The sequence below is a fragment of the Plecotus auritus genome, assembly GCF_963455305.1.
Source record: "Plecotus auritus genome assembly, chromosome: 8".
Taxonomy (NCBI): Eukaryota; Metazoa; Chordata; class Mammalia; order Chiroptera; family Vespertilionidae; genus Plecotus; species Plecotus auritus.
Window position 1 is genome coordinate 108,451,453 of NC_137782.1, and position 27,221 is coordinate 108,478,673.

At 46.9% G+C, this 27,221-nt stretch overlaps 1 protein-coding gene across 1 annotated transcript; it reads right to left on the reverse strand.

Annotated features, from left to right (window-relative positions):
• Positions 1–21,493: 21,493 nt before the first annotated feature.
• Positions 21,494–26,655, reverse strand: LYG1 (lysozyme g1; the record flags this gene model as incomplete). Its single annotated transcript, XM_080684265.1, has 5 exons — positions 26,599–26,655; positions 24,580–24,684; positions 23,463–23,656; positions 21,799–21,931; positions 21,494–21,612 (listed from the first exon to the last, which is right to left on the reverse strand). The coding sequence occupies exons 1-5, from the start codon at positions 26,639–26,641 to the stop codon at positions 21,494–21,496; spliced, it is 594 nt and encodes a 197-aa protein (XP_080540391.1). The 5' UTR covers positions 26,642–26,655.
• Between the last annotated feature and the right edge of the window lie 566 nt (positions 26,656–27,221).

Below are 27,221 nucleotides of genomic sequence, written 5' to 3' on the forward strand. Positions count from 1 at the left end.
GAGAGATGAGCTAAGTGAATAGAGGACAGCAATGAGGAAAATTTTCACACTATATCCTCTTATATCTCTGGAATTAGGAAGTTCATAAATATATTTCCTCATCAATCAATCAATACAATTCTGCCCTAGCCGGTTTGGCTCAGCGGATAGAGTGTTGGCCTGCGAACTGAAGGGTCCCAGGTTTGATTCCAGTCAAGGGCACATGCCTGGGTTGTGGGCTTGATCCCCAGTGGGGGACTTGCAGGAGACAGCCGATCCATGATTCTCTCTCATCATGGATGTTTCTATCTCTCTCTCCCTCTTCCTTCATCTCTGAAATCAATAAAAATATATATTTTTTTAAAAAATACAATTCTGACATTCAGTGGCTTGGGCAACACCCCTGGAAATCCTCCTATCTAATAAAAGAGTGGTATGCAAATTAACCATCACTCCGCTACACCCACAGGCCACGTCCACAAGCCAATCAGGAGCAAGTATGCAAATTAACCCCAACCAAGATGGCTGCAGCCACGGAGAAAGCAGGAGGGAGGCTAGGGTTGCCCCCGGCAATGGGAGAAGCCAAGCTTTCCACACACCCTGGCCGGCCCAGGCCTCCACTTAAGGCTACAAAGTTTCAATTATAGAAGATAAATAAATACCAGATACCAGGGCCTCCACTTGGGTCGCCGGGAGGCATGGCTGGCCTGCAAACCACCATAGGCCCCTCACCCAGGCCGCCCCACACCCCAAGGGAACCCCCACCCTGATCTGGGACACCCTTCAGGGCAAACCAGCTGGCCCCCACCCATGCACCAGGCCTCTAACCTATCTAATAAAAGAGTAATATGCAGATTGACCATCACTCCCACACACAAGATGGCTGCCCCCATGTGGTCAAAGATCCTGCCCCCATGTGAACACATGATGGCCGCCACAAGATGGCCAGCAGGGGAGGGCAGTTGTGGGAGATCAGGCCTGCAAGGGAGGGCAGTTGGGGTGATCAAGCCTGCAGGGGAGGGCAGTTAGGGGCAATCAGGCTGGCAGGGGAGCAGTTAGACATCAATCAGGCTGGCAGGGGAGTGTTTAGAGAGTGATCAGGCTGGCAGGCAGAAGCAGTTAGGGGCAATCAGGAAGCCAGGCAGGCGAGCAGTTGGGAGCCAGCAGTCCTGGATTGTGAGAGGGCTGTCCGACTGCCCGTTTAGGCCTGATCCCACCGGGATCGGGTCTAAACGGGCAGTCGGACATCCCTCAAGGGATCCCAGATTGGAGAGGGTGCATGCTGGGCTGAGGGACAGCCCCCCGCCCCGTGCACGAATTTCATGCACCGGGCCTCTAGTTCTGATATAATAGGCCAGGCTGAGGACCAGTACTGCATTAAGATTCAGGGGATTGTGGTGCTATAGGTGGAAGGGTGCACTTTCAGAACCACCAGGAAGGCTTGCTCAGTCTCAGATACTCACTGCATGCTTATCATGTCCTGGTCACTCTTCATGCATCATAAAAGGTCAAATAAACATGGGCATAGTTGCAGGTAAGAGCTTTTGAACATTCTCTTCTGATTATTTCTCTTTTTTTGAGAACCCCATATTTTCACAGAAATGAGCAGCAGTCAGCAACTCAGATCACTTTGAGGACTAAGTAACATACCTCAGGGATGAACCTTGAAAACACTGTTGCTAGATAAAAGAAGCCAGTCACCAAAGACTAACATTGTATGATTCCATTTATATGGAATGTCTAGAATAGCAAACAAAGATATAAAGTAGGTCGGTGGGTGCCAGGGCTGGGAGAGTGAGTAAATGGGGGGTGACTGCTGATGTTTACTGAGTCCCTTTTTGGGGTGTTGGAAATGTTCTGAAATTGGATAGTGGTTGTGGTTACACAACTGTGAGTATACTAAAAAAAAAACAAAAACATGGAATCATATCCTTTATATGGGTGAATTTTATCATATTGGAAATATATCTCAATAAAGCTGTTTTAAAAAGAACAAGAAAAATAACATAAGATACTGGTACATGTTAGAGCCTAATAGCCACTTTTATTATTTTTACTGCAGTGAAATCTCTACAGTAATGCTATTATAGTGTAGTAATTACTCCTCAAAGCCACCTCCTGTAGCAGACTGAATTTCCCAAACATGGCCACACCATTGAACTTCCCATCTCAAGTGCTCTTCTTATTGTGTGACATTGACACTCCTGCTTCAAGAAGTCGCGTTCAATTTTCTCCTCTCAAACCAGGTGGACCCCTGTAACTGCCTCAACCAAGAGAATGCAGCAGAAGTAACACTGTGGCCTCCAAGGCTGGGTCATGGGTAGCAATATACCTTCCCCCTGGCTCAGTGGGAAGCTTGTCCTAGGAACCAGCCACCATGTTGTGAGGAAGTGCAGGCCACACGGAGAGGCCACATGGTGGTGTTTCCATGGATAACCCCAGTTAGGCCCTCAGCCTAGAGCCAATGGCCAGACATGTGAGTGGAGAAGACTTCAGATCTGTGTCCAGTCCTGGGAACATACAATGGAGGCCCCTGACACTATGAAACAGAGACTGGGCATCCCTACTGAGCCCTGTCAGATGTCTGGCCTACAGGAACTATGAGATGATTCAGTGAAGTTATACAGCTATAGATAACTACTATATCTCCCTTACTAAACCTCCAGTTAATGGCAAGGATTATGACTTAATTCTCTTTGAGTTTCCAGCATCAACCTTAGTGTCTGGCTCAACAACTAAATGAAACAAAATTTGAGGAAATGTAACACATTCCCAATCTATAGAATTCAGGCAAGGCTCTTCCTTGGGAGATGTGAAACCAATTCTCACCACAACTTACTTTTTTAAACATCCTGAAAACGTCCTGCCATTTTTTTCTTTGTTAGTGCTCACCCAAGGATATTTTTCTATTGCTTTTTAGAAAGAGTGGAAGGGGAAATGAAGGGAGAGGGAGGGAGAGAGAGAGAGAGAGAGAGAGAGAGAGAGAGAGAGAGAGAGAGAGAACATCAATGTGAGAGAAACACATCGATTGATTGCCTCCCACATGTGCCCTGACCAGGGCCAGGGATGAACCCGCCACCCAGGTACATGCTCTTGACTGGGACTCAATCCTGAGACTCTTCAGTGAGCAGACTGACACTATAACCACTGAGCAACACTGGCCATGACAAACTTCCTGCCATTTTATCTTGATATTAATATGGTAGCATTCCCATACTTACTATATGATATATGCTAAAAAATAGACACATACACATATACACATTCACATATGCACACATACATAAACTAAAGGAGAAAGTTTAATGCAGTCATTTGAAAAAATTAGATTTGAAGTCAAATAGAGCACAGTTTGAATTCCAACTCTGCTAGTTACTAGCTCTGTGACTTTGAACAAATTATTATCTTCTCTGGACATAAATAATTTCTTTTTTAATTGATTTTTATGGAGAGAGGAAGGGAAAGAGAAACATTGATGTGAACGTGAAACATGGATCAGCTGCCCTGACCGGAAATCGAACCAGCAACCCTTTGGTGCACGGGACAATGCCCAACCAACTGAGCCATGCTCACCAGGGCATCAATAATTTCTTTGTTTGCCTCCTTCTCAAACACTTAAGAGTACAGAGATGCCCTAGCTGGTTTGGCCCAGTGGATAGAGCGTCGGCCTGTGGGCTGAAAGGTCCCTGGTTCTATTCCAGTCAAGGGCATATGCCCAGATTGTGGGCTCGATCCCCAGTAGGGGGTGTGCAGAAGGCAGCTGATCAATGATTCTCTCTCATCATTGATGTTTCTCTCTCTCTCTCTCTCTCCCTTCCTCTCTGAAATCAATAAAAATATATATATTCTAAAGGAGTGCGGAGAAAACTCAAGCGTTCACACATGTCCCCGGGATCGTGTTACCATGCAGCTCTGATTCGAGAGGACTGGATTTCCAACCAGCTCCCAGAGGTGCTAGTGATGCGGCTGGTCTGCTGTGGCCTGTGTGTTATGGCATCTAAAATATTTGCTGCCTGGGAAAGAGACGCTCCTCCCAGGCCTGACCAAGGGCTGGGCAGGGCGCACACCTCTCACATGCCAGCCAACCAATCCTGAGCTCTTGCTCCTCAGCCACCTCCTTTCACCCTATACACAGATCAGCATTTCCCGAGCCCTAAGTCATCCGTGTCCAACTACCAGGCAACTGGACCCTCCCTCCTGGAACCGGAAGCCGCAGAAACTATTCAAACCAATTGCTCTCCACCATGGACTCTGCCCTGCCTCACCGCCTGTTCCACAGGAAGCGTAGAGGCTGTGAGTCAGGCTTTCCCCTGCTGCTGTCTCTGCCTCCTGACCCAAACCTGGTGTCCTTCCTGTGGCCAGAGTGATGTGGCACGCCCCTTGTTCCTCGGGAACTGTGAATACCATTGAACTCCTTACAGTGGCATTGACCTCTCTCCCTGTGGTCACTCAGTCACTTTCATAAATTAAGACGCAGGCATGGAACAAACAAGAAGCTTGTACATTGTTCTCGCTTTGAAAGATCTCCTCTTAAACTTATGCTGCATTTTGCCTCTGTACACATGTAAACAAAAAATTATATTGAGATCCCCACCTGATAAAACAGAACAAAAGGCATCTGGTCACCAGCAATGATGTGTCACAGATGCTGAGAAAACACCTGGAGCAACATAACAGTGAGCAGGGAGAAGAAGGCAGCACCGTGGAGGGACAAATGGATGCTGGGTGAGGAGCAGGGACACAGGAGGAGCCCCAGTGCTCTTGGCACCTCCTGGGCATCTCCTGCCTGACGTGTCCCTCACCACATGGTCAGCTGTTATCAATGGCTTTGCTCTTGAGGAGAGAATGAAATGCCATCTTCTGATTTCAAGGGCCAGAAAGGTCACAACCATTTCATTTTATACTCAGGAGTTTCTTTTGTTTCCAACATAAAAGCATATCCTTTATGTGCCTATCAATATGTTCTGGGTTTATTTTATTTTATACTAGAGGCCCAGTGCATGACATTCATGCACTCGAAGTGGGGTGGGTCCCTCAGCCCTGCCTGCACCCTCTTGCAGTCCAGGAGCCCTCAGGGGATGTCTGACTGACGGCTTAGGCCGGCTCCCCACTAAGCCAGCAAGCGGACATCCTTAGTGCTGCTCCCGCCTCCACGGCTATGCTTGCCAGCCTGTGAGCCCTGCTTCTGGCTGAGTGGCGCTTCCCCTGTGGGAGCACACTGACAACCAGGGGGTAGCTCCTACATTGAGTGTCTGCACCCTGGTGGTCAGTGAGCATCAAAGCATCCGGTCATTCTAGCGTTCAGTTAATTTGCATATTACCCTTTTATTATATAGGATTTTTATTCATTTCAAAGAAGAAGGGAGAGGGAGAGAGAGAAACATCAACGATGAGAAAAAATCACTGATCAGCTGCCTCCTGCACACCCCATACCTGGGATTGAACCTGCAACCCAGGCATGTGCCCTGACCGGGAATCAAACCATGACCTCCTGGTTCATAGGTTGATGCTCAACCACTGAGCCATGCCGGCTGGGCATGTTCTGTTTTTTTTGTTGTGTGTGTTTTTGTTCCTGTTTTTCAGAAGCAAAAACAAACCCTTCTTGGAATTAGTTAGAGCTTTTCAGCTTCGGGGAGAAACAAAAGAGGCTGGTGTGTGATTATGTCTCCAAATGCATAAGACGAAGCCATCAGCCGAGTTTCCTTTATTAACTGAGGATGAATGGAGGAATGAGCATGGGCGCCCCTTTGCAGCGCCCCTGCGATGGGCCGGTGGTCAGCACCCGCTGTTTCAGACCAGGGTGCATTCTTCGCTACAAGACCTGAAGACATGGTGATGGTGGGGTGTCGCTTGTTCACAGCTGCACTCCTGGGAAAGAGATGGGAGGGCCTGTTTCTTAATGCCCTCTCAAAGAGTACTGCCTCGGGGTCATACAAATTTCCCTTTTTCATCTCCCCACCCCAAGAAGTGGAAACATATGACTGGACGTATAAAATGTCTCTTATGTCTGTGCTAAACAATACATTCTGTTAGGAAACCCAGGAGGCTGCTCCAAGGTGGTGGGAAGGTGCAGGTGGAGAAGGCTGCAGGGGCTGCCAGAGGAGGAGGCGGGATGGATCCAGTGGCCAGGCAGGCTGACTCCCATCTGCCCAGCTCAGCCCTGCACGTCGCACATCACTGAGGAATCTGGGCTTGGAATAGACCTGAAAAGCGAGAGGAGGCTTTCCAGCCTCGGGAACCCCCGTGGACCTCCCATTTATTTCAAGTGATGCTAGCGGGTCTGTAAGGTGAGAACTCGAAGCCCCTGCCCACATTGGAATCACCTGAAGATGGAACTGGGATTTAAACCGTCCCCACACCCAGGCCACATCCCAGACTCATTACGTCAGAATCTCTGGGGTCGGGATGCCGGCAGTTTGAAGGCCTTCCAGTGGTCCAGTGTGCAGCCAGACTGAACCCTAGTGTGGGGGAGACAGGACATCCTTAAGGGGAAGAAGGGGCAATGCAGGTGGAGGAGGCTCCCAGGCTCCAGCGCGCCCCCTACCTTCTATAGACTCACCACCTCCTGCCGCCCACCTGGCCTCACTCCAGCCTCAAAGGCCTGAGTCCTGGCTCTCACACAGAGATGGCGGCACTTTAAAATAACTCTATAAATTGCCCAGCCCACGTGGTCCAGCCTCGACCTATGAACCAGGAGGTCATGGTTCGGTTGGGGTTGGGGCACATGCCTGGGTTGCAGGCTTGATCCCCAGTGTGGGGCGTGCAGGAGGCAGCCAATCAATGGTTCTCTCTCATCATTGATGTTTTCATCTCTCTTCCTCTCCCTTTCTCTCTGAAATCAATAAAAATATATTTTAAAATAAAATACTCTATAAATGGATTGAAATCACTGGCTTTATTTTTTTCAGTCATTGAGACCAGATCAAATCCTTTCCAATGGTCAATGACAGGAACCCTCTGAAAAATAAGAGCAGTGGGAAAGAGCCAGAGTCTGAGCAAAGAAAATCTATAATAATAAAAGCATAATATGCTAATTAGACGGATGGTCTAACCACCTTCTGGCCAAAGCCAAGGCTGCGAGGGCCGAGGCAAGCCGCCCCAGCTGCGAGGGCTGAACCCCTCGCACGAATTTCATTCATTGGGCCTCTACTATAATATACAGACTCATAGTTAACGTGGTACAGACACAGCCTCCGGGCAGGAGAGGAAAGCCTGGGGACGCTGGCTCTAGCACACCTTGCGGCCCACAGCGGCAACCCCGGGAGTCCCTTGGTGAACCTGGGCATTCAGGCGTGGAAGTGACGGAATTCAACCTCATCTGCCCACCCGGGAGCCCTGAGTGGAGAAACTCGGAGAAGATGGCAGGTTGATCTACCGCTGAAAGCAGGGCTGCCCTAGTGACCTAAAGAATGTGTTCATTTCTAAACATTTGTTGAAATCTCTTGATGGCCAGTGACCATAAAATAGTGTTCTCATCCTATCTAATAAAAGAGTAATATGCAAATTGACTGTACCTCTGCTACACCCACAAGCCACACCCACCAGCCAATCAGGAGTGAGTATGCAAATTAACCCAACCAAGATGGCTGCAGCCACGGAGCGAGCAGGAGGCTTGGGTTTCCCCGGCAATGGAAGAAGCCAAGTTTTCTGCACACCCTGGCTGGCCCTGGACTCCACTCAAGGCTACAAAGTTTCAATTATAGAAGATAAATAAACCCCAACAGAAATGGCTGCAGCCACGGAGCGAGCAGGAGGCTTGGCTCCACTCAAGGCTACAAAGTTTCAATTATAGAAGATAAATAAATCCCAGATACCAGGGCCTCCGCCTGGGTCGCCAGGGAGAGTGGGTGGCCTGCAAACCACCACAGGCCCCTCACCCCACACCCCAAGGGAACCCCCACCCTGATCCGGGACACCCTTCAGGGCAAACCAGTTGGCCCCCACCTGTGCACCAGGCCTCTATCCTATCTAATAAAAGAGTAATATGCAAATTGACCATCTCTCCAACACACAAGATGGCTGCCCCCATGTGGTCAAAGATGGCTGCCCCCATGTGGACACAATATGGCCTGCACAAGATGGCCAGCAGGGGAGGGTAGTTGGGAGGGACCAGGGCAGTTGGGGGCAATCAAGCCTGCAGGGGAGGACAGTTAGGGGTGACCAGGCCGGCAGAGGAGGGAAGTTGGGGGCGACCGGGCCTGCAGTGGAGGGCAGTTAGGGGCAAACAGGCTGTCAGGGGATCAGTTAGGCATCCATCAGGCTGGCAGGGGAGTGGTCAGGGGGTGATCAGGCTGGCAGGTAGAAGTGGTTAGGGGCAATCAAGGAGGCAGGCAGATGAGCAGTTGGGAGCCAGCAGTCCTGGATTGTGAGAGGGCTGTCCGACTGCCCGTTTAGGCCCAATCCCGGTAGGACCAGGCCTAAACAAGCAGTCGGACATCCCTCGAGGGGTCCCAGATTGGAGAGGGTGCAGGCTGGGCTGAGGGACACACACCCCCAACCCCATGCACGAATTTTGTGCACCAAGCCTCTGGTCACTGTTATAAAGACCTAAGTGTGTGTATTATAAAGACCATTGATGTTTTTAAAATAGATAATTTTTATTGAATTTATTGGTTAATAAAATTATACAGGTTTCAGGTATACAATTCTTTTTTTTTTTTAATATATTTTATTGATATTTCGCAGAGAGGAAGGGAGAGGGATAGAAAGCTAGAAACATCGATGAGAGAGAGACATCGATCAGCTGCCTCCTGCACACCTCCCACTGGGGATGTGCCCGCAACCAAGGTACATGCCCTTGACCGGAATCGAACCTGGGACCTTTCAGTCCGCAGGCCGACGCTCTATCCACTGAGCCAAACCGGTTTCTGCTCAGGTATACAATTCTTAAAAAAAAAAAAAAAAAAAAAGTGGTACTTAGAATTTATCCTAGTTATTATAGTGTGAGATATTGGTCCAGAATTTAGTTTGTGACATTTCAAATCAATGGGGAAAATATGGACTATTTTATAAACGTTGCTTCAACCAGATAGCCATCTGGAAAAAATTGAGTTGGACTAATATCTTACACTATAGCTAGGATACATTCTAAGTGATCAAAATTGTAATTGTAAAAAATAAAACAAAATAATTTTCTACATGGTGAGAAAAAAATGTTAACATTTAAAAGAGAAATAAAAATCAGGGGGAAATATTTAAAACTCATATTACAGAGGACTGAGCTACAGAATTATAAAAAAAAACTTCTCTATAAATTGTTAAGTAAATAGGAAAAATGGACAAATAATATGAAGTTTCCAGAGAAGAAATGCAAGTGACTTCTTTTTAAAATATTTTTTTATTGATTTCAGAGAGGAAAGGAGAGGGAGAGAGAGTTAGAAACATCAATGATGAGAGAGAATCATTGATCGGCTGCCCCCTGCACACCCCCTACTAGGGATTGAGCCTGCAACCCGGGCTTGTGCCCTTGACTGGAATAGAACCCGGGACCCTTCAGTTCGCAGGCTGATGATGCTCTGTCCACTGAGCCAAACCAGCTATGGCATAAATGGCTTTTAAATATATGAAAAGACATTCAACCTCATTCACAACAAGAAAAGAAATTACAACTAAACTGGGTTACCATTTTCCAGTAATACCAGATTGGTTTAAAAAAAAAAAATAGAAACCAGTCTGTGGGAAGAGAAATACTCTCCTATATTGTTGGTAAAAATTAAATTAGTACAATCATTAAAAAGAACAATTTGTCTTAGAGAGCAACCAAAGGACTTGTATGCATGCATATTAGCATAACTGCATATTAGCATAACCAATAGGATTGAGGGATTGCAGGAAAAGGAGTAACTGCTAATGGCACAGAGTTCCTTTTGGGGTGATATAATTGGATTTATCGCACTTCACAGGTGTTGTTTTGCCTACAAATGGAAGGCAAGACACTCCACCAGCAAAATGATTTCAACTCACTTTATTACAGTGGTCTGGACTGAATATAAAAATGGAAAACGACCACACCACATACAAAAACAGAACTCTGCCACAATCTGCAGCACTCAGCCCAGGACACCAACTCAGTATCTACTGTAACCAGCCCAGAAGCCTACCTGCTACCTATAAGTCAGACTTGTAGGAAGTCAGAGCACCACCTCCAACAATTGGTCCAGGAAGCCAGACAATACCACCAAACAGCCAGAACTTGATTAGCAACTGACAACTTTTCTAATTTTTGCTCCTGCTTACAGCTTAGGACCCACCCGAGGAAGCCAAGTGTGCACCCTAACCAATAACATAGAATGCCTGACTTCTAGTGACCCCACTCCAAATCCCCTAGACCCGTGGTCGGCAAACTGCAGCTCGTGAGCCACATGCGGCTCTTTGGCTCCTTGAGTGTGGCTCTTCCACAAAATATGGCCTGGGCAAGTCTATTTTGAAGAAGTGGTGTTAGAAGAAGTTTAAGTTTAAAAAATTTGGCTCTCAAAAGAAATTTCAATCGTTGTACTGTTGATATTTGGCTCTGTTGACTAATGAGTTTGCCTACCACTGCCCTAGACTAACAGCCATCAATCAAGGCGCCTGAGCCTTCCCTTTTGCTCTTTACAAATCTTTCCCTTTCCTTTGCTTGCCTTTGAGTCTCTGCCAAAATGCAAGTGATGGTGGCAGACGCATTCGCTATAGCCAGCTCTGGATAGCTTCTGCTTATTCTCCTTCATTGGTCTTCGTTTACCTTCAACTAAAAAACATTGACTTGTACACTTTCAAGGGATGAACTGCAAGGTATTTGATTTATATCTCAATAAAGATGTTTAAAAAATGAGCCTTGCATATAAGAGTAACCAACGGATGCAAAACATTGGGGGGTGAGGGCATGTATGGGAGTGGGAGGGGGGGCAATGGTAACATATGTACACATATAATACCTTAATAAAAAAATAAAAAAATAAAAAATAAATAAATAAAAAATGAGCCTTTTCAGTAAAATCTCAGACATCTCATGTAGCAGTATTTCCACCAATACATCTCCTAGGGCGAGGGAAACAAAGAAAAAATAAACAAATGGGACAACATCAAACTAAAAAAACTCTGCACAGCAAAAGAAACCACCAACAAAATGAAAAGGGAGCCCACTGAATGGGAGAACATATTGACCAATGATACATCTGATAAGGGGTTAATTTCCAAAATACTATATATAAAGAATTTATACAACTCAACACCAGGAAGACAAATAATCCAACTAAAAAAATAGGTAAAGGACCTGAATAGACACTTCTCCAAAGAGGACATACAAATGGCCAAGAGGCATATGAAAAAATGCTCACCATCACTAATCATCAAAGAGATGCAAATGAAAATTACATTGAGATATCACCTTACACCTGTCAGAATGGCTTCCACCAATCTATAATAATAATCTATAATAATAAAAGCATAATATGCTAATTAGACCAGACATCCTTCCAGACAAAGCCGGGGCTTCAAGGAAAGCCCAGGTCCCAGGTGCCTGCCGGCGACCAGAGGGAAGCCGGTGCCAGCAGCCAGGGGAAGGAAGGCCTAGTCTTGCACAGATGTCATGCATTGGGCCTCTAGTAAATTAATAAACAAGTGCTGGTGAGCTTGTGGAGAAAAGGAACTGTTGGTGGGAAGGCAGACCAGTGCAGCCACTGAAGAAAACAGTATGGAGTTTCCTCAAAAAATTAAAAATGGAACTGCCTTTTGAACCAGCAATCCCACTTTTGGGAATCCAGAAAAAACAATCAGAAAGAATATATGTGTAGAGGGCCGTCTGGGGAGGCACATGGATACTTTTTTAATTCTTATCAGCTGAGCCCAAGGGCACTGGCAGAATCCTGTTATCAGTACTGATTCCATGTACTTGGAATGAGGAACAAAAAGGACCTTGGCCCACCCAAAATAAGGAGCTTACTCAGATCCTGATGAATAGGATTTGGGCACACCTGAAACTCCTTTTTATCATAAAATCCCTTTTGGAAACCAATAAATATGCTGTGTTGTTTGAGGTGAGTGTGACTGTCTCTCTATCAGAGGACAGGAAGCCACCCGGCACCCAGCTTGAATCTATTTCTGTCTCTTGCCTCTTTCTTTTTCTAATTTCTTAACCCCCAGCTCCTCCCCTCAGGAACCTGTCTTTCTCCCTTTCCGTGCGGGACGCGGAAAAGGAAGAAATACCACACCACATATATGGACTCCTATGTTCACAGAATTGTTATTTACAATAGCTAAGCTCTGGAAACAGCTCAAGTGCCCATCAGTAGATGAATGGATTAAAAAGCTGTGGTAGCCGAAACTGGTTTGGCTCAGTGGATAGAGCATCGGCCTGCAGACTGAAGGGTCCCGGGTTCGATTCCGGTCAAGGGCATGTACATTGGTTGGGGGCACATCCCCAGTGGGAGGTGTGCAGGAGGCAGCTGATCGATGTTTCTCTCTCATCGATGTTTCTAGCTCTCTATCCCTCTCCCTTCCTCTCTGTAAAATATCAATAAAATATATTAAAAAAAAAAAAAAAAGCTGTGGTACATTTATACCATGGAACTAGAGGCCCGGTGCACGAAATTCGTGCACGGGGGGTGGGGGGGTGTCCCTCAGCTCAGTCTGCACCCTCTCCAATCTGGGACCCCTCAAGGGATGTCCAACTGCCCGTTTAGGCCCGATCCCACCTGTCCCTCTCACAAACCAGGACTGCTGGCTCCCAATTGCTCGCCTGCCTGCCTTCCTGATTGCCCCTAACCACTTCTGCCTGCCAGCCTGATCACCCCCTAATCACTCCCCTGCCAGCCTGATTGATGTCTAACTGCTCCCCTGCCAGCCTGTTTGTCCCCAACTTCCCTCCTCTGCTGGCCTGGTCACCCCTAACTGCCCTCCCCTGCAGGCTTGATCACCCCAACTGCCCTCCCTTGCAGGCCTGGTCCCTCCCAACTGCCCTCCCCTGCTGGCCATCTTGTGGTGGCCATCTTGTGTCCACATGGGGGCAGCGATATTGTGTGTTGGAGTGATGGTCAATCTGCATATTACTCTTTTATTAGATAGGTTAGAGGCCTGGTGCATGGGTGGGGGCCAGCTGGTTTGCCCTGAAGGTGTCCCAGATCAGGGTGGGGGTTCCCTTGGGGTGTGGGGCGGCCCAGGCGAGGGGCCTGTGGTGGTTTGCAGGCCGGCCACACACCCCCAGCTACCCAAGCGGAGGCCCTGGTATCTAGTATTTATTTATCTTCTATAATTGAAACTTTGTAGCCTGGAGTGGAACCAAGCCTTCTGCTCGCTCTGTGGCCGCAGCCATTTCTGTTGGGATTTATTTATCTTCTATAATTGAAACTTTGTAGCCTTAAGTGGAGGCCTGGGCTGGCCAGGGTGTGCGGAAAGCTTGGCTTCTTCCATCGCTGGGAGCAACCCTAGCCTCCCTCCTGCTCTCTTTGTGGCTGCAGCCATCTTCGTTGGGGTTAATTTGCATACTCGCTCCTGATTGGCTGGTGGGCGTAGCAGAGTGATGGTTAATTTGAATATTACTCTTTTATTAGATAGGATACTATGCAGCTGTTAAAAAAGAAGGACCTCTTACTCTTTAAGACAGCATGGATAGACCTGGTGATTATATGCTAAGTGAAGTCAGCCAGTCAGAGAAAGACAAGTATCACATGATCTCACTTATATGTGGAATCTAATGAGCAAAATAAACTGACAAACAAAATAGGTGCAGAGGCATGAATACATGGAACAGAGGGACATACCTCAGAGGGGGAAAGGGTGGGATAAAGTGGGAGGTCCCTGCTTTTCATTATAAACTCTTTTTTTTCTTTTTTTTTACTTTTGTGAACAAAAAAATGGGCTACACAACAGACCTAACAAGCCCAGTCAGGGAATTACATGGCAGACCTGACAACTCAGTGACCAAAAGTAACCCCACAGAATGATCTGATGAGAAATTCCCAACTGGGCAGGTCCTGGTGCATAGTCATGTCCCAGGCCTATGGATTTCTTAGTAAAAGATTCGTTTTTATCTTAAGCCAGCCCTGCCCATTTTTCTTTTGCTTCTAGGATAATATGCCTTTGAAATATCAGAGTAATTTTCTTTTCCAGACCCCTCAGAGGCACCAGAGCACAACCACAAAACTTCTCATTATTATCTTGTTGCCGCATACCATTTCTATTTACTGTAAATGTTAGCTATCCTATACCCACCAATGTAAAAGAAGTATCTATTTCTTGTTCAAAAACAAAATTCAACTACCCTGGCTGGTGTGGCTCAGTTGATTGAATGTCATGCCATGCACCTAAAGGTGGCTGGTTCGATTCCCGTTCCAGGAGCATGTCCCAGTTTCAGGTTCAACCCCTGGTAGGGGGAATGCAGGAGGCAGCCGATGGATGTTTCTCTCTCTCTCTCTCTCTCTCTCTCTCTCTCTCTCTCTCTCTCTCTCTCTCTTTCTCCCTCCTCTATCTTCCTTTCTCTCTAAAAAAATTAAAATTAACAAAAATCAACTTTAAATTTAAAGATCTAATTGTCTTTATTAAGCAATTCATGAATCTAGCAACTAGAAGGACCCTCAGGAGGTTGTACAAAATGAAAGGTTTTTAGAGGAAGAAGGGCAGGTGGGACAAGGGAGCTAACTCTTTGGGTGAAAAGAACCGGAGGGTTTTTATCATGCAGATTGCCTCCTCTTTCCACAGGGGATGGAGAAGACCCATGTGACAGATTACCTCACTGGTATTGAACAGGAAACTCCAGGCTGGTTGATAAGATTATGTTTCTGGGAGAGGTTGAAATTACAGTTAGGTTGGGTATTAAATCTAGCCTTGGTATCATGGGCTTTTAGCATAAATGACACCATTTGGGGTGTGTGGTTTTCTCTTTAACACTCCAATCCTAGAGTTTTCCCGAATGCTTTCTCCTGCCTCCTTAATGTACCACCAATGGGTTTCATGTAACCTTCCTTCCAATTTCTCCTTTGGTTCTAAATGTATAAAAACAAAGGCAAAACTGCCATTCTCGGGAGCACTTCCTCAATCCATGGACATCTTGCTTCTAGGCATGTCCTTGGTTGTTGGCTTAAATAAACTCATAAAATTTTTCTGTACATTTTGACTTTCTTTTGTTGACACCTTTTTAAATCACATACCTATATTACTTTGATTCAAAAATAAAAAGAAGAGCTACAAAAAGTAAGGCAGAGATGCCAGTGTAATGGGATTGATGGCTCCCCATGCAAAGTCAAGCTCTGAGGCTCTATGGAGGGAAATAAAGATGAGGGACTATGAGGCCCTTTTGGGCAGGGTGGGGCCTGTGTAAGAGGCAGAGGCAGCCTGCCGATTGCAAGGGCGTGATATTGTGATTTATAATAAGAAATTCATATATTGCCTTCTTGTAGCTAGCACAGAGCTAAATCCTTGGACTTCCTAAATGTTGAAAGCAATAAAGCTGTCTGCTGTTATGTTAATGAGGTGTCTTTTGGAGGTACCCAAGGATGGGGGCTGGTTGCCAGAGGAGCCAATCACGGGATTGGAGGGTTGGAACTTTCTCCCACCCTCTGACTTCCAGGGTGAACAGAAAGGCTGGAGGTTGAATCAGTCACCCATGGCTGATGATTTAATCAACCATGACTCAGGAAAAGGACCCAGAAAGGCCCAATGGAAGAGGCTCCTGAGAGCTTCCTTCTGGATCGGTGAGCATGTGGAGATTTGGGGAGAATGGCCTGTGAGCTCAGAGGAGGCGTGCAAACTGCCCACCTTCCCCAGGCCTTGCCCTTTGCTTCTCTTCCATGGGCTGCTCCTGAGTTACATCCTTTAATGGTAAACAGTGATCTAGGATGTAAATGTTCCTCTGAGTTCTGTGAGCCCAGCTAGCAAATTAACCGAACCTAAGGGACGAGTCTTGGGAACCTCCAATCTGCAGCCAGTCAGAATGACAGATAACAATCTGGGCCCGCGACTGGCTTCGGAAGTGGGGGATAGTTTTGCAGGACTGAGCCCTTACCCTGTGGGTTCTGACACTATCTCCAGGTAGACAGTTTCAAAACTGAGTTGAATTGTAGGATACCCAGCTGGTGTTCGAAGAATTGTTTTTGGTGTGGGGTACCAGAACCCATTTAAGGGGGTAAAATAGGAGGGAACTATTGGAGTTTGATCTTGCTTCTCCATCATGCTTCACTACCTTGGAATAAACAGTGCCTGCCTACACCTGCAGCCTGGTCCAGGTCTCCCCAGGTGTCCCATCAAGCCAGCACAGAAACTGTTGTAGTGTACCCCAAATCTCACAAAGGACACCTCAATCAAGAAGTTGAATTGTGGAGTCATTTATTAAAGGCCGGCAGCTTACGAGGGGGCAATCAGCACTCCAAATCTCGCAGCCCCGAAATGCTCACCACATCTGGCTTATATGCAGAATATCACAAAGGTATCAATTACATCTTTGGGTTTGGAATGAGGAACCTGGTTTGCACAAAGCAGTTACAGCAGCAAAATTGAGCAAGTTAGTTATCTATAAAGATTAAGTATAGTTTGGGGTCTACAGAACACTGAATCAACAGAAACACATTATCTGGGGCCACTGAGGCAATTTAGAATAACTGTGCTGTCCTGGTCTTGGGACCACTGAGTCAACCAGAATGCATTATCTGTAGCTACTGAGACAATTTAGGATAATTGTGCTGTCCTGGTTCCCAGGTACAGAAGAATGTGCTTTGAAAAAAAAAAAGAAGAAGAATGTGCTTTGATAACCAGTAAGATCATAATCAATGGGATATTCAAACCACCATTCATGGAGTATTCAATCGATTGGGATAGCATACATAAGTTCAGAAAATCAAAATAACTTTTCTATTGTTTTAGCAAGCAAATAAGTACAGAACCCAAAACAGCAGGGTTAAAGTTAAAGTTAAAACTGCAGTTTCTACCTGAGATGATTGCTACCATACTTCAAAACCCTGTGCTTTGGAGAAAGAGAAGCAGCTGGCGACAGACTGAGCTCCCTTACTCTCTCCCTCCTAGAATAAATGATTATCTGATGCCCAGGACTCTCTCGCCTCAGGACACCCCTACCTGGCTCGGCTTCAGCACCCATTGGGGCTGACATGGTAGGTATGTGTTTTCATAGCTGCCTGCAAAACAATACCCCAGTGGCAAATGGGTTCACACATTAAAATTACTAGATGTTTAAAGAGCAAGCACTGCCCTGGCTGGGTGGCTCATTTGGCTGGAGAGTCATCCATACAATAAAGGGTTTCAGGTTTGATTCCCAGTCAGGGCACATACCTAGGTTTTGAGTTCAATCCTTGGGAGGCAACCAATCAATGTTTCTCTCTCTCTCTCTCTCTCTCTCTCTCTCTCTCTCTGCCTCTCTCGCTCTCAAATCAATAAACATATTCTTGGGTGAAGATCAAATAAATACATCTATATATATATATAAGCCTAAGCGACCAAATGACTGAACGACCAGTCGACTGGTCACTATGATGCGCACTGACCACCAGGGGGCAGATACTCAATGGAGGAGTTGCCCCCTGGTGATGAGTGCGCTCCCACAATGGGAGCGCCACTCAGCTGAGTGACCCACCAGCCCGGCAGCAGCCACTCACTCCCTTAGTAGTCCTGCAGGTCCAGTCTCCAGAGAACAGGCCAGACACCGAAGGACCGGCACTGCCTGCACTATCCCAACAGCGCTGCCAGCCTCCTGGAAGTCAGCCTCCAGCACCATGGCCACTTCCTCTCCTTAGACACTCAGCAAGGAAGAAATAATATAAAAGCGGCCATAAGGCACCAGGGGGCTCCCGACAACCTGCAGGAACATCAGTGGGATGGATCTGGATCCCCTGCTGGCAAGGGCATCCCACCACCTGCCTGGAGGGCCGACCACATCCTGGCCATCCCCCTCAGGATGGGCTCCAGACACAGGGCTCACGCTGGCCAGTGCCACTGCAGCAGTGGGAGCCCGCGGCAGGAACAGCAAGGCCAGGATGAGCAGGAGCAGAAGGTGTAGTTGGGCTGTGGGTTTTGAGAGCCCCGCAGGCCACCCTGAGGGATCCCACCCATGCTGGAATTCCTGCACCGGGCCTCTAATGAGTAAGTAAGTAAATAAATAAATAAATAGCAGAAGCACTTCAAAAGGAAAACAAAGAATATGTTTCATCAAAAACAAAACTATTAGCAGAGACTAAATACATTTAAATTAGCTTAATTTTTAAAATTTAAGGAAAAGCCCCAGCCAGATAGAGCTCAGTGGATAGAGCATCGGTCCTCAGACCGAAGGGACCTGGGTTCAATTCTAGTCAAGGGCATGTACCTGGGTTGCAGGCTCGATCCCGGCCCTGGTCAGGGCACATGCAGGAGGTAACCAATCAATGTGTCTCTCTCACATCAATGTTTCTCTTTGTCTCTCCCATTCCCTTCCATTCTGTCTAAAAATTAATGGAAAACATCCTCCAGTGAGGATTAACAACAACAAAAAAATCCTATTTCTATAAGAAGCAGATGCCACAGCGACAGGGACATGGGGCACTTTCTTCCTAGAGGTTTATATTTCAAAGGGATGGCTTCCTGATCTTTGGGGGGGAAAGCACATTTCCAGGTTGTAAAGCTGACAAAGGCTAACTGGGGAGGAGGTTTATAAAACGTACATTACAGCCCTAACCGGTTTAGCTCAGTGGATAGAGTGTCGGCCTGCGGAGTGAAGGGTCACAGGTTCGATTCCGGTCAAGGGCATGTACCTTGGTTGCGGGCACATCCCCGGTAGAGGGTGTGCAAGAGGCAGCTGATCAATGTTTCTCTCTCATTGATGTTTCTAACTCTCTATCCCTCGCTCTTCCACTCTGTAAAAAATCAATAAAAATTAAAATAAATAAATAAATAAATAAAATTAAAATTTAAAAAAAAGTTGAACTATCTTTAAAAAAATAAATAAATAAAAATAAAATAAAATGATAAGTACATTAAAATGTATATATGTGTGTATCCCTTCATGCATATGTTCTTCACTCGGTGGGACCATCCTTCCCAGTGCAAATTGCAAAAGGTTTAGCATCCTTTGCCCCACCACAAAATACCAGTAATGTCCAACTCACCCCAAGCATTGTGGCAACAAAAAAAAAGAGAGTGAGGCGGGAGGGCGGGAGGGAGAAAAGAAACTGTCCTCGCAGGTTTTCAAATACCTCCTGGAAGGGATGATGCCCAGCTCAGGTGGCCAACTCACTTGGACTCGTTCAGAAAGTTCCCCTTTAACTTCCCTGATTTTAGCCTTGAAAGTTCCATGGCCCAGAAAACCCATCAACTCCAGGCAAACCAGCACTTGTTGGTCACCCTAACTCCCCACCACACACATGCCCTCACACACACTCATCATCAAATTATGTGTATGTGGCACTGGGTGTAGACTCAGTTCGGCCCTTCACCAGCTCTGGGACTAAGCAAGTGTCTTTACAGCTTTGGTTGGGAGCTCTTTTGTGTGTTCCATGGAATTGTGCATCCGGGCTGGTGTGACAATTCAGCACCAAATCAACCTCTTCTGCGAACTCAGGCCTCAGTACCCAGGCCAATTTTCACTTCTCTCCTCTCAAATTAGCTTAGTGTGCCCAAGTGTTACTATATCCGGATCCCTGTGTGAGCAAGGAGGTGCCTTTGCAGTTCCTAACACCGTAGCTGGCAGGTAGGAGGTGCTTGGCAAGGATTGGTTAATAGCTGTTTAATTAATCCCCTAGCGCACTTGTGCCTCCCTCAGAGCTGCCACTGTGATGTCACAGTGCTCCTTGTTGGCCTTCCTGGACTGAATGTTTTCTCAGGATGACCGTCACCACAGACTCAAGTGACCCCCACTTACTGGTGTACGTGTTCCCAGTGGGAGCTGCATGAGCCTGCCCCAGGGGTGTGATTTCAGAGGGACTTTATTCACCCAAGTGTTCCCATGGGGGCTCCTAACCAGTGCTCAGACTCTTCCTTGTGCCAGTGAAATGTGCTCATGAGGTCTTCTCGGTCATTTCTCCTTGGTGGGAACCCTGCCGCTGGATTCAGCCTTGAGAGGGTCTTGGAAGGCAGAGGGTGGGGAGACGAAGAAGGAAGTGGCCCTGGAGAAGGTCAAGGGCATCAGTGGTCATAATCAGGTTCCCTGGGCGTCTGACACAGAAGGTGACCTCCTCACACTGTCTCCTGGTACACACCCTGAGTCTGTACCCTGCGCACATGTGTAGTTGGCTGTTGTCCCCAACTAAAGCCATTCCTGAGGGCAGAGACTCTGATATACAGTAGTGCTGAGCACAGACTGGTTGCTTCAAAACAATTCTGCTTAAAAGGATAATTGTTCCAGAATGACACTCTGCAGTGATACCGTACAGTGGATAGAATGGGACATTAATTACCTTTATAGAATACACCCTCTAGAATTAAGTAATTTACCAACAGAGACATGGTGAGTGTCCTTGAGGCAGCTTCAGCTGTGAACCACTATGAGTGACCCAAGCAAGGGAATCATTCCGCTGAGTTGGGGGAAGTTGGGGGTGGAAGGTTCTGTGGTCCAGGAAAGGAAAGGAGGTAAACTTAGATGACAGAGAGACTGACGAAGGGTTAAAAAAATGCTGCAAAGTTACCAAGTGCCTCTCCTGAAACTACTCCACCCAGCAGATGGGGCTGGCCACCATCTTTACCTCATCAAATTTTTCAATTAAATTTGAAACTATTATTTTTATCAGAGAAATCAATGACAGAGTTGCCAGGTAAAATATCATATGCCTAAATGTGTTCCAAATATTGCATGGGACTTATACCTTAAAAAAATTGTTCATTATTGCCCTCGCTAGTTGGTTGGACAAAGTCCTGTACACCAAAAGATTGCAACCAAAAGATTGCAGATTTGATCATACCAGAGGCAACCAATTGATGTTTCTCTCACATCGATGTTCCTCTCTCTCTCTCTCTCTCCATTCCCCTTTCTCTAACATCAATTAAAAGAAAACATATCCTTCCATGAGAATTTTAAAAAACATGTTCATTATTTATCTGGAATTCAAATGTAAACGAGCTATCTGTGTGGTTTTTTTTAATCCTCACCCGAGAATATGTTTTTATTGAGTTTTAGAGAATCGTCGATCAGTTGCCTCCTGTACACACCCTAACCGGGGATTGAATTGACAACTTAGGTATGTGCCCTGATTGGAAATTGAACCCACAATCTTTTGGTGCATGCAGTGACGCTCCAACCAGCTGAGCGACCTGCCAGGGCAGCTGTCTGTGTTTTTATTTGCTAAATCTGGCCATACTAGTCAATGAGGTGCAGGATTCATTCATGGAAATCCAAGAATTCCAGCTTACCCCCATGGAAATACCTTTAAAGAGACACAACCCTTAACTTACACATACACACATCAGACCACAAGATGCAGAGAATCGCTCTTCCTTTAATCTATGTCATGTTATTTTGACAACCTTCAGGTCAAACTCAGATTCTCAGTTATAAGCGCATTGCCTCGTTTTATCTGTGGAACAGATGAGGCCTCATGTATGAGAATGACCTTGGGGTTGATCTGAAGTGTTAGAAGCCGTGTCTCTTGAAGTATTTGGCTCGTGCAAGGACATCATTGCAGAAGTCACAGCCCAGGTCCTGGCTGCTTCTGACATAGCTGGGCCCTCTGACATAGGCACAGAGCCCACCTGCAAGGGCGAGACAGGTTCATGCTGACCCCACAGCCCTCGTTGCTTCAGGGTGCTCAGCAGTCAACTTAGATTCCCTTTCCTCGTGTTCACCAGGAAGCAGAGGTCTGGGGGAATCTGGCACATGTATTACATTGGTCCTTATTGTCCCCTGCCGTGAAAGCGCCGACCCTGGGTTCCCCCTACCTCTCAGGTACTGGTCGGGGCTCCAGGTCGGGAACCTCCTCTGGATTTCTTTGATTCTAACAGTCAGGACCTCAGTCATCTGGGACAGCTGTGACTCGCTGATCCAGGTTGTGGGGACATAATGGCCAGTGTCCTAGAGGGGGCGGGCAGAGAAGAAGCCAGGTGAGCCACATGCGCGGGTGATGTGGCTTCCTACTGTCAGTGCTTTCTCATGTCCCCTCTCTTTCTCGCCTCCTCCTGCAGAAGAACGAAGGCCACTCTCCGTCTCCCTGGAGACAAGCAGTAAAGTGACAAGATTTGGACAGAGGAAGGAAGGAGCAGACAGGTGCCTGCTGCCTCACTGTGTTGGCGAGAGGCAGGCTGGAAGCCACGGCTGACCGGGAAGGGCGGTTCCTGCCTGATGCCCTCCTTCAACGCCGCAACCACAAACCCTCCAACAGCTCAGAAAGGGTTTCCTATCCGGACTTGTAATTATCCTTCCAGACAATCCGAAGGTCTAAAGGTGCCACTAACTTTTGTCCCACACCCCTGGTTACCATTCCATACATGTTTCACTGTATTTAGAAGAAGTAGCTGACTCAGGGAAATTCTTTCTTCATCTTTAAAGGAGATGGACTCATCCTTTTCCCAAGAACAAGGTTTTACAAAGGGGGCAGAGCAGGGTGGCTGGAATGATGCGGCCCGCAACCACCCAGGCTGTCCTTGGTCCCAGGCTGCGTTTTCTGGCTGCCCTGTGACTTTACAGCAATGGCAACCTTCTCATACATTCACTTTCTCATCCGCCCAAATTCATCTGATTATTGGATACTTTTAAATTGTATGGTGTCATACAAAGTACTAATGGGAAGCCAATTTAAAGTTCATTGAGGAAACTTTTTCCTAAAAGTTTAAACAATGACTGCACTACTTACAGGTTTCTCAGCAACTATAACAATGTGAAATATAATAGAAAAGACTGTGGTCCCATCATCTCTCCTGCCATCACCCATTCTCCCCGGGTCGCTCAGTTGGTTAGAGTGTTGTCCTGATACGTCAAGGTTGCGGGTTTGATCCCCGGTCAGGGCACATACAAGAATCAACCAATGAAAGCATAAATAAGTGGAACAACAAATCAATGTTTCTCGCTCTCTCGCTTTCCCTCTCTCTCCCTTTCTCTCTCTCTCTATAAAACAAAAACAAAAACAATAAGTAAAAAGTTGTTTTAAAAAGCATGTGACCTTCAGAACTAAGAACTTTGTGGAAAGACAGGGATAAAGGAATTCATATTTGCTGAGAATCTACTTTTTCACATTATTTCATTGAATCTTCATAACGATTCTGAGGATGGCATTTTCTAGGTGAGGAAACTGAGGCCCAGGGAGATTAAATGCTGTATCCAAGGTCATGTGGTTACAAAATAGCAGAGCAAGGATTCAATCTATGGTATTTCTCTTGCAGAGCCTCACCAGAAATCCAGAATAGGGTACCAATGATGACACCCTGGACATAGCCTAACTTACTTGGAAAAGGAATTGTGGCTCAACATGAAGCAGAAATGGTGCTGCTCGTCCCTCTCAGGCAGAGAGCCTGCGGGGCTGTGCCCCAGGAGTACCATCCACACAACAAATTCCAAGGTGTCCTTCTGGAGCTGTGCCACGCAGCACGGCGGCCACGTGGAGGGTTACCTGTACCACCTTGACTCCATCATCCACATTGCCCGCGTGGACCAGAAGGTTCCCGCCAGGATACTCCCTGGACACGACACCCGCAATCACGGCAGGATCCACGCAGTACTTTTGGCCAATGGTGCGCATCACGGGCTGGTATCTCAGAAGGTAAGGCATGTCAATCTCAGCCAGCCTCTCAGAAGCACGGACTCCTACAGCAAACACAGAAGCAGGTGTGGCTTGATGTGACTTACGCCCAAATGGGAGCTCAAACGGAGAGAAAAAATACACGCCAAGCATCTGGGCAGCAGCTGAGGACTGAGAAGCTCATGTTCAGGTCTGGGACTTCTGGTAGCCATTCCTGAAACTGAGATTACAATTCTCCTTTGAGCTTGAGTTGGCGTTCCCTAAGGCAGTGTCCCTTGTGGTCACCAGCGCCTCAGCTCTCCTCCTCCTGGAGAATCTCATGGGCACAGGCCACACTGGCCCCATTCTAAGCATCCAAACAGACTTGCCCGGTTAAATGCACGCCCATCAGCTATGACAAGCACATGATGTGAGGGAAGAATTCTCCCACACCCTTCCAGAAGTCCTTGGAGAGCTTTCCTGACAGGCATGCTCACCCTAGCCCACCTTTCCACCCTACAGTGACTCCCGGAAATCATGTGGGCTTAACCCTTTATGAAATACCAAGAATGCTGGGCAAAGTGAAGACCAATCCCACTTCCCCTGGCAGCCCACTTAACCTTCTAAGCACTTCTGTGGTTTCAAAAGCACTCTCATGCACCTGACTGACCAGAGTTCGCAACAACACTGTCAAGTAGGTACTATTATCCCCATTTCAGCAGAGGCTCGAGGAGCTAAGGGACTTCAGAGCCAGCGCTCAGCAACGTCTTTGGACTCCATGTCCAGTGCTCTTTCCACCACTCCGTAGTGTGGGACTGTGGGAAACAGTGGGGACCAAAAGGGTATATTGAGAGGATCAAAACCTGTGGGGAATGATGGGGGCATAGGTGTGGGGCACCAGGGCAGGGGCAGAGTCCTGTTGGAGCCACTCTTGCCTGAAGGAATCACTTTCTGAGAGGAAGGAAGAGGAGGAGGAGGAGGGCGAGGTGGACAATGAGATTCTAGCTACCACAGTAGTTCAGGCCTCGGCGTCTTCCAATCCCACAAGATGCCCCTGGGGTGTCGAGGGTTCGGATGTTTCCGTAGCATCCCCAGTTGCCACTTTCAGATGAGTCTACAAATTGAGAGAATTTCAACATAAGACATTGAGCTAGAGTAGTTCCAGTCATCCTTCCACCCTTGAATGCAGCGGCATGAATAAACAAGGAGAACTTCTCTCCGCAGTGGAACCCTCCTGCAGCTTACAGTACGTACAGTGACTAGGACATTATCACAGAACCTCCTCGGCACTAAATCCTCACCTCATAGCCTGCAGACAGAGGAACTGCTGGCGCATGTCTCCTTGCAAAGCCCTAGGGTTGTCCAAAGCTGTTGAGTGGGTGGGTGTCTTGGGGTCAAATCAGAATGTCACTGTAAGCTAGTTCTTCTCTTCGTCTTATGTGAACTCTCAGCACTGCTCCCTCCCATGCCCCTAACTTGTTGGTCTGTGAGATACTATGTTTGCTCTGGAGAAACACATATAAAGCCTGGGCCTCCCTGGGCTCTCAGCCAAGACCCCCAAGCAAAGGGACTGCTGGTAAGTGCGACTTGGAGCTGGCTTCCCTGCTCTTGGTGCACACCTGTGTTGGTGCTTAAGGCTGCAGAGAGGGAGGGCATGTGGTGAGGGTCAAGGCCTGGTCTCCACATGGGGCTCCCTCCTTTCACTTCCCTCTCTCTCTTTGCCCTTTATTCTCTCTTTCTTTAACTACCACTCATTCCCGGCACTGAAGGGGAGGAGAAATTTTACACAAAGACCACTCAAGAGAAGGGCATTCCCGAGAACTCACCATGCACATCAGAAGGAGGGCACACACACCAGTAATAAGATACCTACAGGTGGCAAGAAATTGCCCCTTGAGATCATTATCCCACTGTTATAAGCCTTTAAGGGCTTCTCATTAGGTTACTCTTTTTGATTTGTTTTATTCTTTCATGAGAGTAGCTTATATCGTTAAATCTTAATGATGTGCAGGTCTATTGCTTATGATCATATGTGTACTGCATGTTTACTAAATGCAGTTTAAGGTTCTCTTTTCTTCTAAGACCTTTATGGGGTTGAATCTGAAAATACTAGTATTTTGGAGTACATACATCTACTCTTAGAATGTTTGATGAATAATCTAAGAGAAATGAGAAAATGAAATGACATGGTCTTTCGTGAGTACACTCAAAACTAAATGAGTCAACGTGCCCATTTTTATTTTTTAATAAGGACACCCTACTTTTGTAACTGGTGGCAAATACCCTTCATAGTAGCTAGTTGTGTCATTCATTGCTCCCTGCTTCCTAGTCGCTCCCTAACCACATTACATGTTCCTCCAAGTTCCTTATACTGTATTCCCAAAATTCCTTCTAGAAATTTAAAAGTATGTGTTAAATGAATAGGTCAACAAATAAGTGAATGAATGTAAGACTTGACCCCATCTGAGAAATTTGTAGAACTTAGAGCCAGGAAAAGAAATTGCTTTTCTTGAGGAACTATGCTTCCTGCCTTTATTTCTCTAAAAGCATGTACTTTTCCGTTTTTGCCCAGCTACAAGGAAACAGGACCAAATCTGAAATTCAAGCATTGCAACTACGTCTGCCTCTATGGTTAGCTTAGTCACATCCCCTTGACCCCCTCAATGCTGGTTTTCTACTGAGTTACATTTGTCTTATCATTGTAAGCCGCCTCAACCCTCCCGTGGAAATATATGCTCTATTAATTAATTCAACAAGTACTTTTGGTGGAAGGGTTTCTGTGGAGAAACGATGAGCACTTATCAATGGCAATGCCATGCGAGTGCCCCCACCTTCGGGAGAAGCCCTCCTCCTGTCTCCTGTGAGGCCAAGAAAGGCTGCTCCTCAGCCTGTTACTCCTCCGGGACCTGGCAAACAGCTTAGGGAAAAATAGCATTTCCACTGCAGTTTTACGTCTCAGAAGTGCCACTACGATCCTGTGCGGATCCTTCCATCTCCAAGGTCATTTGGGAAAATGAAACACACTCACCGGTGAGGGTAAGGAGGCCCAGAAGCAGCCACAGCACAGACATACCGCTGATCCAACTCCACGGGTCCTAAAGTGATTTTAAAATACAAATTAGCTTGAAGATGTGAAAGTATCCATTGGCGTCATAACAGCATGCAGTGTTTCTATGGAAAGGTGTAGGGAAAGGAGAGCAAGTTCCCCCATGTCTGAACTAAGAAAATCAATGACTTGCATCATAATGAAAAAGCAAAGGCAGGACGCTACTCCATCCATCCTCTCAATTGGCTTAAAATGACGAGACTCCTGCTCGGCCCACAGGGACCAAGATGCCTTGGCCTCAGCCGGATCATGGTGCCCTGCCTCCGGACCCTGAATGGCAAGTTTCCGATGCATGTGCCCGGTCCCAAAAGCCTCGTTATTATCAAAAGATAACACAGAAAGGAGAGAACTTGTGTCCGTGTTTCTCTTCATTGGGTTCCTGGTTCAGGTTAGCGGAAAGGTCACACTCCCCTCGGTGTTTTGGCACATACTCTTTGCTTTGGTTGTCAGAAGGAGCTGGAAGACATTGCCCCCCTCTAAGCCCAGCCTGGGGGCTCAGACCCCCCCGTGGCCACCTTGAGCCACGATGCCATTCCCACTCTGTA